This window comes from Gorilla gorilla, chromosome 13 (assembly GCF_029281585.2).
Source record: "Gorilla gorilla gorilla isolate KB3781 chromosome 13, NHGRI_mGorGor1-v2.1_pri, whole genome shotgun sequence".
NCBI classification, from domain to species: domain Eukaryota; kingdom Metazoa; phylum Chordata; class Mammalia; order Primates; family Hominidae; genus Gorilla; species Gorilla gorilla.
In genome coordinates this window covers 90,608,349-90,622,379 of record NC_073237.2, presented here as the reverse complement: position 1 = coordinate 90,622,379, position 14,031 = coordinate 90,608,349, and the positions used below count along the sequence as shown (strand labels likewise).

Genomic DNA, 14,031 nt, shown 5'->3' with positions numbered 1-14,031 from the left:
GAAGATTATCAGGATATACTTTTTTTTTTTTTTTTTTTTTTGAGACAGAGTCTTGCTCTGTCGTCCAGGCTGGAGTGCAGTGGCACGATCTCGGCTCACTGCAACGTTTGCCTCCCGGGTTCAAGCAATACCCTGCCTCAGCTTCCTGAGTAGCTGGGATTACAGGCTCCTGCCACCATTTCCAGCTAATTTTTGTATTTTTAGTAGAGACAGGGTTTCACCATCTTGGCCAGGCTGGTCTTGAATTCCTGACCTCATGATCCACCCACCTCGGCCTCCCAAAGTGCTGGGATTACAGGCATGAGCCACAGTGCCCGGCCAGGATATACTATTAAGTGAGAACTAAGGTTACAAAAAATTTGTTTGTCTTATAACAACAGTTAGCAGCTCACTGGGCCCAGGAAGAAAACTAGGCAGAGATGCTGAGTAGTGAGTAGACCAAAGTCCTGCAGCTGAGGTTCCTAGAGTAGCCAAACTCCGAACCACAGCCAGAGGCCCCTTGTCCCTAAGGCCCGTGTCCCAGAGGCCTTGCCATCTCATGATTACAACTCTACCTGTCTATCTGTCTCCATGCAGCCTTAGGACAGAACCCTCCCTCTACCTTTCTGAAACTGGACAAATGAGTCTGTTTTCCTTGTAACCAAGACAACTAAGGTAAAGCAAACACATACTCCTGGAAATCATGACCTTCACCCTCCCTAAGCCCCTTCCTCTAGGAGAGATTTAGTGCTCTGCCTTTGTGTAGCTGCTTTCCTCCGGCCCTACACTCATCACATGGTGTTGCAAAGATGAGTTTGCCTCTTGGTCTCCCAACTATTCACAGGTTAGACTTTCTGCTCTTATTCCTGAATGTGATAGTTTTATGTGTCCGCTTGACTGAACCTCAGGGTGCCCAGATATGTGGCCAGGCATTATTTCCAGGTGTGTCTTTGAGGGTGTCTGGAAGGCAGCAGCATTTGAATTGGTGGACTGGGGAAAGCAAGTGGCCCTCCCCAGTGTGGGTGGGCAGCATCCAATCCATTGAAAGCCCAAATGGAAAAAAAGGTGGAGGAGGGTTGAATTTGCACCACCTATTTGAGCTGGAATATTGATCTTCTCCTGGTCTCAGTGCTCCTGGCTCTCAGGCCTTCCGACTCAGACTGGAATCTACACCATCAGCTCTCAAGTCCTCAGGCCTTTGAACCACACCACCAGCTAGCTTTCCTGGGTCACCAGCTTGCAGATTGTAGACTGTGGGATTTCTCAACCTCCATAAATCACACAAGCCAATTCCTCATAATAAATCTGTTTATATCTGGATATATCTCCTCTTGGCTTTGTTTCTCTGGTGAACCCTGCCTAATAGACTGGGTCTTCTGCAACAGTCAACCCAGGTCTGTCTTAGCACAGAGCATGGTGGATGTGTTGACCACGAGGGTGATGTCTGGATAGTGCCTTCCAAAACCTCACCTAGGAGCCTCCCATTTTCTGTGTGCTCAGAAGAGCTGCCTTTTGAAGAGTTACAGCAGAAAGAGAGAAAACCCACAGCTGGAGGCTCCGGGCATAGTGAATCTCCCCAGGGAGCATTCCCGGGGTGGAGTGGACATTTATTATATTTTCTACCTACAACCAGGGGTTTGCAAACTGGTGATGGCCTGGAGGTCACATCTGGTTCACAGAAGTGCCTTCTTACACCCACGCAATGTTTTAAAGCTATTTTTAACTAGCTGACAGCATGCAAAAGAATCAAGACATTTAACAGGAAAAAAAAATCTAGATTTCTTGCTTCTCTCAAAAAAAATTGGCATCTCTGGCTACACTCAGCCTACATTCCAACATGACAATATTTTCTTTATGTGCAGCATGGTCTCTGCTATTTGTCACAGTCCCCATTGAGCCTGCTTCATTCTTACTACAAGCCTGGCCCCTGAAGTCATCTAAATTTGTGTCCTCTGGCCTGGAAGCATGCCTCTTCTTTTGAAATACAGCTCCTGCCCCACTTTAGTTGTGGGGTTGTGGTCTCAGCTGTTAATCACAGTACCTTAACCACAGAGGTGAGTGGGTAACACACACTGGTAAGTCCTATAAGGGGGCAGTACCTCAATAAGGCCAGTGTCCCTTCCTGGAAATGTAGTAAACATGGACTGGGAGAAGGAAGTCCTCTTAGCTGCAGATCCCAAGCTGTAATGACATGTGAGAAGAAGTCAGTCCACAGCAGAAAAAGCAAAGCACGAGTCAAGAAACAGAGTCAAGGCTGGGCGTGGTGGCTCACGCCTGTAATTCCAGCACTTTGGAGGCTGAGGCGGGCGGATCACAAGGTCAGGAGCTTGAGACCAGCCTGGCCAATATGGTGAAACCCCGTCTCTACTAAAAGTACAAAAATTAGCCGAGTATGGTGGCGGGCGCCTGTAGTCCCAGCTACTTGGCAGGCTGAGGCAGGAGAATGAATCACTTGAACCCAGGAGGCGGAGGTTGCAGTGAGCTGAGTTGGCGCCACTGCACTCCAGCCTGGGTGACAGAGCGAGACTCTGTCTCAAAAAGAAAAAAAAAAGAAAAAGAGACAAAAAACAGAGAAAGAGGTCATGATAGCAGCTGAGTCCCCACATCCAGGCATCCTCAAGGACACTCCATCCCTTCCCCATTGAGCATCAGAAGCTGTACATTTCCCTCTTTTCTCACCTGGAGCTGGATGGAATTTCTGTCACATGCAACCAGAGATGTTACTAATAAAGTGGTTAGGAGGAGGACTGGCTTGAGAGTAACATCTAGAATCTACATTTCTACCATGCTATTTGCGATTTTCGACAAACTGCTGATCTCCTTTCACCTCAGTTCATCTGTCTGTTCGTTCGGCACTAGGCACTCTAATGCTTACCTCCTCAGGTGGAATGGAGTTCTCATAATGTAATGTATGTAAAGCATTAAACTCAGTGCTTGTGCATAATAGGCATTCACAAAGTAATTCATAAACACTGAATTTTAAGATAAATGTTTAATAAAAACTAGTGGACTGGAAAGAAGAGTGAGTGAACTTCTGGAGAATTGTAATAGTGGTTTTTTTTTGAGATAGGATGTCACTCTGTCACTCAGGCTGGAGTGCAGTGGCACGATCATAGCTCACTGCAGCTTCGAACTCCTAGGCTAAAGCTGTCCTCTCACCTTAGCATCCCAAGTAGCTGGAACTACAGGTGGGGGATACCACGCTTGACCATTTAAAAAAAGAAATTTTTTTTTGTAGAGACAGGGTCTGTGTTGCCCAGACTGGTCTCCAGCTCCTGGCCTCAAGTGATCCTCCTGCATTGGCCTCCGAAAGTGCTGAGATTACAGGCGTGAGCCACCGCGGCAGGCCAGCAGTGTTCTTTAAGGTGATGTTTCCAAATCAGTACTGCTTTCAGAGACTTAGGAATATCCTACAAGAAGTCAGGCCTCACCCAGATGGACTTGAATTTGTGTTACGGCTCACTGTTTAAGTAAATATGTGATCCTAAACCAGTTATTTACATTTTTTGACCCTGAGTGTCCACCTATAAGGTGGAGATAATAATTCTCAGCTCTTTTAGTTATTTTGAGAATTAAATTAACTCATTAATATAAAGGGTGCATAGTAGTCTATGGTAAGCATTTAATAAACTGTAGTTAGGACTGTTGTGAAGGAAAAAGAACAAAATCCATGGACAAGAGCTAACCAAAGGCTTCATTTCTGTGGAGTCATTGCCGTTGTAATGTCTAGTATTTGAAGCTCAATTGAGCTGAAATTGCATAGTAAGTCATCAGAGCACGATGCTGTTCTGTTCAGTTGTGCCAAGAACTCACCTCCTGCACCACCTCCAGCCCAGCCAAGCTCAGCATCTCCCACTAGTTAAAGCCCTCCTATGTTAGCTTTCAGCAACAAGCTTTTAAAGCAGGTTTCCATTAAAAATGAAAAAAAAACAACAACTTTGGATGATTAATTAGCAGCAGAATAACCCAAATCAAGAGAGAGATCACAATGTGGAAAGTTTGTTTTTTTTTTTCTTTTTAAGAAGTGAAGTCTAGCAACTTTCAAATTACAGGCAAAATGATCTATGTTTTTGACATTTTGAGGCCAAAATATGACTTTACGCTGTTGATTCCCTAGACTTAAGCCCACTTCCTTGTGTGGAGAACACACCAGTGGAGGAAGTGGAGGAGGAATAACATGGGTCCCCAGGAAGCTTTGCCTGTTTGTTCGGTTTTGGCAGCAAGTCCAACTCTGACTTGCATAAAATCTCCTGGAGCGTTTGTTCCAACAGTTCGCTCTGCGTGGCCCTGCCCATCCTGCAGGCCTCAGGCAGCCTGGCCACAGTGGCCAGCGCCTGGGCTAACTCAGGCAGGACCAAGTCAGCAATATCTATTCCTTTAATGAGCTCTTGAAATTAGTGCCTGATAGACACGTTGTCCTTTTCAGGGACCTGGGGGACCATGCCATCGTGCATGAGCCTCTTCATCTCCGTCCTGAACTTTTTGTCCTTTCTCGCAGAAACTGTATCGCATTCCGCTGCTGCTGCAGGAGCCTCAGCATCTGGTGGCAGAGCTGGCGGGGGACTGCGAGGTCCCAGGCCACCCACTGCAGCCTCTCCAACTCGGAGGCATGCTCCAGCTCCTGCTTTGAGGTAACCATGTGGCTGCGGCTGTGGATGCCGCTGATCAGGCAGTTTCCGATGGTTTTGATCATGGTCCTTGTGCTGGTGGTGCTGGTGGTGCTGGTGGACAGGTCTGATGAGCCTCTCTGTGTCCTGCCAAGGGAGCACTAACACACACTTAGGCAAGCCCTGCAGGGAGGCCCTCCAGCCCACAGGTTCTGCTCTGCCCGGGCTTCCACCCTGAGGCAGGGAGGCCCCAGGCCTGGCAGACACTGCTGGTTGCCAGCCCACTACCCGTTTTTCACCACTTTTCTACCCAAAGAACTCTGATTCTTTGGGGGAACCAATGTGGGCAGCTAAAAATACTACATTCATTTCCTGCTTCCCTTGACATTGGGAGTAACCAGGTGTGCAATGGAAGCAGAAGTAGAATCCAGTCAGGTGGGCTTTTAGGAAGCTGCTTAAAAGTGGGTATGTGCCCCTGGGACCAGTCTTGACCCTTCCCTTTCCCTTTGCCGGGATCATGGACAGGATGCCTATATGGGACAGCCATCCTGTGACTACGTGCTGACAAGAGCACCTACCAAATGGCCGAGAGAAAAGGGCTGGAGCATCATGGCTCCCAAGCCAGCCAGCCTTGACTTCCTACCTTGGGACATTTCATTAAAGTAAAAAAATAGAACCCCTAATTTTTTAAAGCCACTGCTCATGGACTTCTGCTACAGCCAAATGCAGATCATTGTTGAAAGAATAGCCACATGGAAGAAATCACCTGAATAATTTAGAAGGAAATAAATGAAATCTCAGATGCAACCATTCTAATATTTCTAGAAAAAGTCAAGATCTCATACTCCGGAACTGGTGGTCTTCAGTTCACCCCTAAAGCCCAGCACCAAGCTGGGCACGGCAGCTCACACCTGTAATCCCAACACTTTGAGACCCAAAGCAGGTGGATTGCTTGAGCTCAGGAGTTTGAGGCCAGCCTGGGCAACATGGCACAACCCCATCTCTGCAAAATATGCAAAAATTAGCTGAGCATGGTGGTACATGCCTGCAGTCCCAGCTGTTCGGGAGGCTGAGATGGGAGGATCCCTTGAGCCCAGGAGGTCAAGGCTGCAGTGAGCCGTGATTGTGCCACTGCACTCCAGACTGGGTGACACAGCAGGACCCTCTCTCAAAAATAAATAAAATAAATAAAACCCAGTACCAGCATCACCCCACGATCAGGTCTTTCCAGATGGGGCAGCAAAAAGTAGGGGAAAGCACACCAATGAAGAAGCCACACAGACCCAGGAGAATCTTGGTTCTTGCTAGCTGGGTAGCCTTGGATCTCAGTTTCCTGCCTTCTAAGAAAGGGATCCTGGCCAGGCACAGTGACTTACACCTGTAATCCCAGCACTTTGGGAGGCCGAGGTGGGCAGATTATGAGGTCAGGAGATCGAGACCATCCTGGCTAACACGGTGAAACCCCGTCTCTACTAAAAATACAAAAAATTAGCTGGGCGTGGTGGCGGGCGCCTGTAGTCCCAGCTACTCGGGAGGCTGAGGCAGGAGAATGGCGTGAACCCAGGAGGTGGAGCTTCCAGTGACCCGAGATTGTGCCACTGCACTCCAGCCTGGGAGACAGTGAGACTATGTCTCAAAAAAAAAAATAAATAAATAAAAATAATTTAAAAATGTGAAAATTTTTAATTTTTGTTTGAGTACATAGATGTAGATCTAATTTGAATATTTTTATATTTTCTGTCTGTAACTTTCTGAAATATGGAATATAATTATAATAAGTTTCAGTGTCTTCATCTACTAATTCTAACATCTGTCTCAGTTCTGATTTGATTTTGATTGTGTGATTATTGTCCTCATTATAGACTATGTTTTCCTGCTTCTTTGCCTGCCTGGTAATCTTTGATTGGATGCCAGACATTGTGAATTTTACTTGGTTGGGAACTGGATATTTTTGTATTCCTATAAATCTTCAATTTTGTTATGGGATGCAGTGGAGTTACTTGGAAAGAGTTTGATCCTTTCAGGTCTTGCTTTTATTGTTTTTTAGGTGGATCCACAGCAGTGGTCCATCTAGGGCTAATTATTCCTGACTACTTGGAGGCAAGACCTTCTGAGTACTCTTCTCAGTGTTCCATGATGTGTGAGTTTTTCCGGTCTTGTGGAAATAGGCATTGTTCCTTGTCCTGTGCAAGCATCAGGTGCTCTTCCCTCAATATTTTTATGTTTCCTTGTCTGAACTTGGGTAGTGTCTTCACAGACATATGCTGATCAGTTCACTGCTGAGTACTCAAGGAAGACCCTTGACACGTCTCCATGATCTCTGTTTGTGTAACCATCTCCTCTCTGAACTCTGTCCTATGTACTCTAACTGCTTTGGTCTCCCTAGACTCTTAGCTCCATCTTCTGAACTCAGGGAAGGTAAATTAATTGGCTATTAACTGTTCATTTTTTGAAGTCCTGAAAGCAATCAGGACTGACCCAGTTCTTAAGGTGCACATTTCAAAACTTTGCATGTTTCAGGACAGACTCAAGGGGAACCCGTCTCTAGAGAATGCAATGTATGATTTCTCCTTTGCATTTATACACTACCTTTGTTGGCCTGGTGCTCTGAAGAGAAAACTGTTGAAACCAGAACCAAACATTGTCTTCCTGTTAATGTGAGGACAGGAGAGGAACCATTCAAGCCATACCTCCGTTTCCTGGGCTGTGCTCTCAGATCTCTGCAGCACCTGCTGAATGTCCTCAGCAAAGCTAGCTTTCCTCTCTGTGTACACATCAGCAATCTTGGCTACCTGGTGAGAACTGTGGTCCCCAGAGAGCTTGAATATCCTGCATATTGGCTTTTCATCACTTAGGCACATCTGATTGAGAAAAGAAAAGTCAGTGAAACTTTCTTTCCTTCCTTTTCCAACCCTATGCACTAGAGACCTGCCCTACCCAGGCTGATGACATTGTGAATGTGTGAAGCAAGTATTAAAAGTCAGTTGCACAGGACACCCTGGTGTGTGTAGAACAGAGGTGATGATAGTACTAGGATGGTCTGGTGGTGATTTAGTAAGTGCATGTTGTTATTTCACGGAATCCTCACACAACCACCCTTTGCTTTAGATAGTATGGTTTTTGTTTTGTTTTGTTTTGTTTTGTTGTTGTTGTTTTAAACGGGGTCTTGCTTTGTCACCCAGGCTGGAGTGCAGTGGTGCAATTTCAGCTCACTGCAACCTCCGCCTCCCAGGTTCAAGTGATTCTCCTGCTTCAGCCTCCTAAGCAGCTGGGACTACAGGCACGTGCCACCACACCTGGCTAATTTTTTGTATTTTTAGTAGAAGCAGAGTTTCGCCATATTGGCCAGGCTGGTCTCCAGCTCCTGGCCTCAAGTGATTTGCCCGCCTCTGCCTCCCAAAGTGCTGGAATTACAAGTGTGAGCTACTGCACCCAGCCTACATAGTACGGTTTTATGGGTGAGGAAGCTCAGAAGGCTGCAAATAACTTGCCAGGAAGGGACAGCACTGGGATTAGAAGACAAGGTCCTTCTGAGTCTAAGGTCAGAGCTTTTCCCACATTACCACACCACCTGCCTCATAGGACTGCCGTGAGAATTAAATAGGGCGATGCACGTAAGATGCCTGGAGTAGTGCCTGACACCTGGATGACATTAAACCCCTGGTAGCTATTGATAATATTACAAGGACCTTCACAAACAAAGTGAGCCCCACTACGGGACTGAAAGCTGAGCACATTTCTAGATGGAGGGGATCAAAGAGGAGCCATCCCCTCTGCCTGCTTCTTCTGCTTCCACCCCTTCCTTACTCAGTTCAGGGGCAGGCTCTGAATGAATACCATAGAGGTGACTGCTGAAGATGAGGCAGAACCATAGCAATCTTGTGAAAAACTAAACCAATTCTTAAAGGCATAGTCTAAAGAGGAATATGTAATTGCACCTCAGGGGCTTGACCTAGCCTGTCCCAAGCAGCGTCATTGATCTCAGCAGAAGTGCAAGCTGCAAGGAAGAGAGGAGTGGCTCAGGCGGTGGCCCAGGTAGCTGGTTGAGGGTAGAGGATCTCAGGGAGACCCTGCCTCACCGCGGCAGACTTGATTCAGAGCTAGGAGACCCTCTTCCAGAGCCTCTTTCAGAGCCACATCTCTGCTTTTGGAGTTGGCTTCAGAGTTTCAAGTTACGGCAGAATTATGAAGTCTCATGAATACTTTTGACTTCTTCCAAGTAAATTGTCAACTTAGGGGGCCGGGCGCGGTAGCTCATGCCTGTAATCCCAGCATTTTGGGAGGCCGAGATGGGCGGGTCACCAGGTCAGGAGATCGAGACCATCCTGGCTAACACGGTGAAACCCCATCTCTACTAAAAATACAAAAAAATTAGCCGGACATTGTGGCAGGCGCCTGTAGTCCCAGCTACTCGGGAGGCTGAGGCAGGAGAATGGCGTGAACCCGGGAGGCGGAGCTTGCAGTGAGCCGAGATGGCGCCATTGCACTCCAGCCTGGGCGACAGAGCGAGACTCCGTCTCAAAAAAAAAATTGTCAACTTAGTTTACACCTGATAATGAGCAAAGACGAAGCAACCTAGATGAGGCCCCTAAGGCTGGTGGCTGATGCTACCTAATCTATGAAACATGGAAACTCTGCCTTCTCCTGCCCCTCCGGGGTTGCTCGGGGAGTCAAGTAGGCTAAAGGTTGTAAACGTGCTTTGTGAACAGCAAAGAATTAAAGCCTTTTAAAGGGGTATCCCATCTGACAGAAGGATCCATCCTAAAGTCAGTGCCAAAGGGCAAAATTACCTCAAAATTCCCTTTGAAGATCCCTTAGCAAGGGAATGTGGAGTGTCTTGTAGAACACATCTAGTTTTGTACAAGGCACACTGTAGATATGTGTGTAGAAATATACAATGTACAGAGCATTGCACAGAAACAACCAAGGGTTCATATGGCACACTGTGCGGAAAACGTGTGCTGAGCATCCAAACGCCAGAATTACACTCAGCTCTCCAAAGGAGTCACTCCTCACCAGCCATTCAGGAGGCAACAGAAGGAATAGCCGGTTCGCCAGTCTCATCCTACCGCACCCTCTCTCCGAGATGACTGAGGGTGGCTGGAGTCTCATAAATCTCATAAATCACTGTACCTGTTTGAGCCCTGCTACATGTGACCCCTTCAACCCCACTGTGGGCTTCAGGGCTGAATACTGCATGTGTGTGTGTGCGCGCACACACACATGCACCCCCCCTACACACGCACCCCCCTCACCCCCCCCCCCCCCCACACACACACATTCGTCCCTGGGCTCCACGTTACAAATCAAGAATAAAGTTAGCATTGGGTTGTGGATTTGGAAAGTAATCCTCTACTATACTCCTGAGTAAACATCTGGTTTCAACTATGTAGGGTTACCGAGTAATTTGACAAATTGGGCAGCTAGGCAAAAAGAAAATTTTAAAAAGTATAATTTAATACCAGATTCATGATTTCTCCACGCTTTTCACACATCTGAGTGAGCTGGTTTTGCTCCCCGGTGTGAAGTGTCTCAAGTACTTCCTTAAGCTTTTCCAGGATATTTTCAGCCAGGATGTTTCCCTGCAATCCATTTGTTCCCCTGCCCTTCAAATAAATGTCCTAAAACACAGAGATCACATGAGTTTGTAGCAAATTCCTGAGGCCAAAGGCCACCTCATCTTTGGGGGAGGTTGAAATATGTCCCTTCCTGGTCACTAAAACACCATCCGGGAGGAGGAAAGAACTCACATTCCACCCTGGGGAAGGCTGACAAGACCTGGAGAGGGAAGTGACTGTGAGAACTCTGCACGATGACACTTCCAGGCTGGCCCTGCTGTGGGCCTGTTACCAGCATCTGTTGTGAAAGTCACTACAAACTCCATCAGGTGAAACTGGAATCTGCGTTCCTTCAGTCCGTTGAGTTTTGGTTAGGACCTACTCTGTCTTCCACAGAAACTCAGTCCAGTGGTAAGACAAATGCTCACAGTCAATGACTGCACAGTTGGATATGCCAGTGGAGTGCAGAGAACGAAGGACCAGGTCTCACTGTGTCTTTTATTTTCTGTATTTTGATGTTTTGGCACCTGGGGCCTGCCCTTCCAGGGTTAGCCAACTCCTAGAAAGAGTAAAGGATCTCACCTGGGACTGTGCTTTTCAGATGCAAACCAACCAACCCAGATCCCACACCCCCAACCATCCAACCTTCTCACACGCAGGCCACTGTCCATCTGCCCTAATTACCAGAGAGCAAGGCATAGCTCCTATGCCTCAGAGCCCACTGAAATGATTCACACTAGCCAGTCTTTAGCCTGCTTACCCTCCCCTCCCCATTTCTTCCTGTGGAAACCACAGCAAAGGCCCTGGACCACAGTTCCCTGCCATTCCTTTTGCCTCCTGATCAACCCTGGGGCTTCCCCATGTGGCCCTGCGTGGTGGGGGGCTCCCTCCTCTTGGGAACTCTGAGTAACAAACTACCTTTTAAATGGCAATCATCTCCTGATCTTTTGGCCCCAACAGAACCAGTGCAGGGAAGTGATTTCTTTTCCCTAGTGCCTCGGAAATGAGAAAAGAACTTGTCTTGAAAAGAGGTGGACCTGGGTTTGAATTCCAGCGTAACACTCACTACAGAATGCTGCTGGTGTATAAATCTTTTCCAGGATTCAGCAGAATGAATACTCCAGGGAAGATGAATGGGCCGGCGCCTGGGATCTGGGCCTTTTTTCTTTTCAAAGAAAACTGAAGAGCATTGAAAATGTCCCAGAGGGTCTGCCTTCAGAGCTGGGCACACCAGCCCTCTCCCTCCCTCCCTTCTCAAATCTCTACCTCTACTCAATCAGTCCAAAGCTCTTTCCCGCCCTTCTAGGCTGCAGGTGCAGCCGGTATCCCAGCCAGCACTGTCCCTCTGCTCAATCCTCTGTGTTCTGTCAGGGTGAGGACGCACAGCTACTCCTGCTCAACCCTCTTGGGACCGCACCTGCATGACCTGCCCAACCCCCAAATCCAGGCTCAACAAAATTTCTGCGAAGACCTCCAGTGTACTTCCTGTGCCCTTTGCAGGTTCCTTATGGGCTCCCGGAGTCTGAGGAGCCTGTGTGTCTGTCACCTGGGAGAAGGAAAGCCAGAGAGCAGGGCCGGGGACAAGGACCGCCTCCCTTACAAAGTGGAGCTTCAGAGGGTGCCGTTATCTCTAGTTGCTTGGTGCATAACTTAAAATCACAATAGAGAAATTAAGGTTGCCATGGACCTGCTCAGGGAGGGAAGATGAGGAAGGAGCTGTGCACGAGAAGCTCAGTCGTTGGAGAGGCAGCAAATGCCAGTAGCGTCTAAAACCAGTGGGCGAAGAATGGTGAGATAAACACATACTCAGAGCTATGGTGGTGACTGCAGGAAGAATGAAGTAGAAAAAGTTAGGAGAGATTGCCTCTGGAGAGTGGGACTAGGGGTGGGATGGCAGCATTGCTTTTCATTATAAACTCTTTTCTACACTATTTCTTTGATATGATTTAAAAATAAACATACAAATAAGTGAAAATTCCAGGTTGACAAATAAAATGATCCATCCAAATGTGTGGTGCTTCTGAGCTGCTGCCCCTGTCTCTGCAGTCACCTCATGGCACCCCTCCCCCAAAAGCCAGGTGATGACTGCCTGCCTCTCTCCCTGCCCTCCAGCCCCTCAGGATTCCTCTGCCTGCAACCTATTCCTTCTAGATTTTCTTCCTTCCTTCCACAAATATCCAAAGGGCCTGGGGCAACACCAGTCATGATTCCTACAGTCCAGCTGGCGAAATGTTACACAAAGAATTTCCATGAGAGCATGTGACATTGTGCTTTCAGAAGTCAACGTTATGATGACCCTTTCCAGGTTAAAATATGTCACTAGCTCCCCTCTGCTTACAGGATAAAATGCAAAGCCCTTTGCTTGATGTGTAGGGCCTCCTGGAATATGTCCTACCTACCCTTCGGGTGGGTACCCTAAAGCCCCAGGTGTCTCCCACAGCACCTTACGCTCAAGCCTCCCTGATCTCTGGGCCAGGCCCTTAAGCACCTCCTTTCTTAGGCTCTCTTTCTCGGGCCTTGCTATCTGCCACTGTCTCTTCCTAGATTGCCCTCTCCATCAGCATCAGTCCTACTGTAGATTCTACGCAGCAGTGCCTCCCCTGTGGCCTTCCTGTCCCCTGCGGTGCATTGCAGACCTGCACTGTGGGGTCTCCCATTATATGTGTGGTCTATCTCTCCTTAAAGGATGAAGTCTGAACCCTCATCAGCTCTGCTTCTCTGGTCTTCCACCACAGTGACAAGGCACCCAGCAAGTGCTAATAAATGGCCCTACCTACCCTAGCGCATACTGAACAAGCTGTTCTGTGAGAAAGTTCTCTCCAACCTTAGGCCACAATGTACATCCTCCTGTAGCTCCTCCCTGTGGGTTCCGATGGATCTTCTAAGCCTAAAGGAAAAGCCTGTCCTCCCCTGCCGATGCCCTGTCACAACCCTTCAGAGATGTGGGTCTGCCTTGCTCGTCTTCATTTTGGGCCCAAAGTCCCCAGTTTTCTCATGGGCCAGGGTTCGAAGAGTGCAGACCAGAAAGAAGTCTGCTCCCTCGTGGAGTGAAAGGGCCCTGATTTTCCTCTTACTTTCCTACACACTGGACAACAGAACCATCCCTGGACCTGGGTGCAATTCTGGTAAACCAAGATCAGCTCCAGGCACTGTTTGCAGAAGTTGTGGGAACAGGACAGCAGCAGTGCAGGCAACGTAAGCAGCTCCATGCACACGGGCAGGACAGTGCTGCACCCAGCGGCTCCATGGCTCTCAGGCTGCCGCCCTGGCCAGATGCTAGAACAGGCCTGAAACTGCTCTGGGAGCCACGTCACAATAGCGCCATGGCCAGGCCTGGCTTTCCTCCAGGGGATGAAGCAAGGAAGCTCCTTGAGTGCTTCGGGGGTGCCAGGACATGTCGGGGAGCCAGGCGGCCAAATCCAGCTGCAACTCCTTTCTTTGCAGCTCGTGTGCCAAGATGGTTCTTAGATTTTTTTAGACTCTTTTTTTTTTTTGAGACGGAGTTTCACTCTTGTCATCCAGGCTGGAGTGCAATGGCGTGATCTCGGATCACGGCAACCTCCGCCTCCTGGGTTCAAGCAATTCTTCTGCCTCAGCCTCCCGAGTATCTGGGATTACAGGCATGTGCCACCATGCCCGGCTAATTTTGTATTTTTAGGAGAGACGAGGCTTCGCCATGTTGGTCAGGCTGGTCTTGAACTCCTGACCTCAGGTGATCTGCCCACCTCGGCCTCCCAAAATGCTGGGATTACAGGCATGAGCCACCATGCCTGGCCATTTTTTAGGCATTATATAAAACAAAAAGCGAAAAACAAAACAACAAAAAACAAAGATATGCAACAGAGTCCACGCATGACCTGCAAAGTCTTAAGTATTTACTTTCTGGC

At 48.0% G+C, this 14,031-nt stretch overlaps 1 protein-coding gene across 1 annotated transcript; it reads right to left on the bottom strand.

The window, feature by feature from the left end:
* Nucleotides 1-4,441: 4,441 nt before the first annotated feature.
* Nucleotides 4,442-13,427, bottom strand: LOC129524490 (tripartite motif-containing protein 55-like). The gene is made up of 4 exons (XM_055350081.2): nucleotides 13,219-13,427; nucleotides 10,049-10,207; nucleotides 7,176-7,447; nucleotides 4,442-4,733 (listed from the first exon to the last, which is right to left on the bottom strand). The coding sequence occupies exons 1-4, from the start codon at nucleotides 13,351-13,353 to the stop codon at nucleotides 4,442-4,444; spliced, it is 858 nt and encodes a 285-aa protein (XP_055206056.2). The 5' UTR covers nucleotides 13,354-13,427.
* Nucleotides 13,428-14,031: the final 604 nt, after the last annotated feature.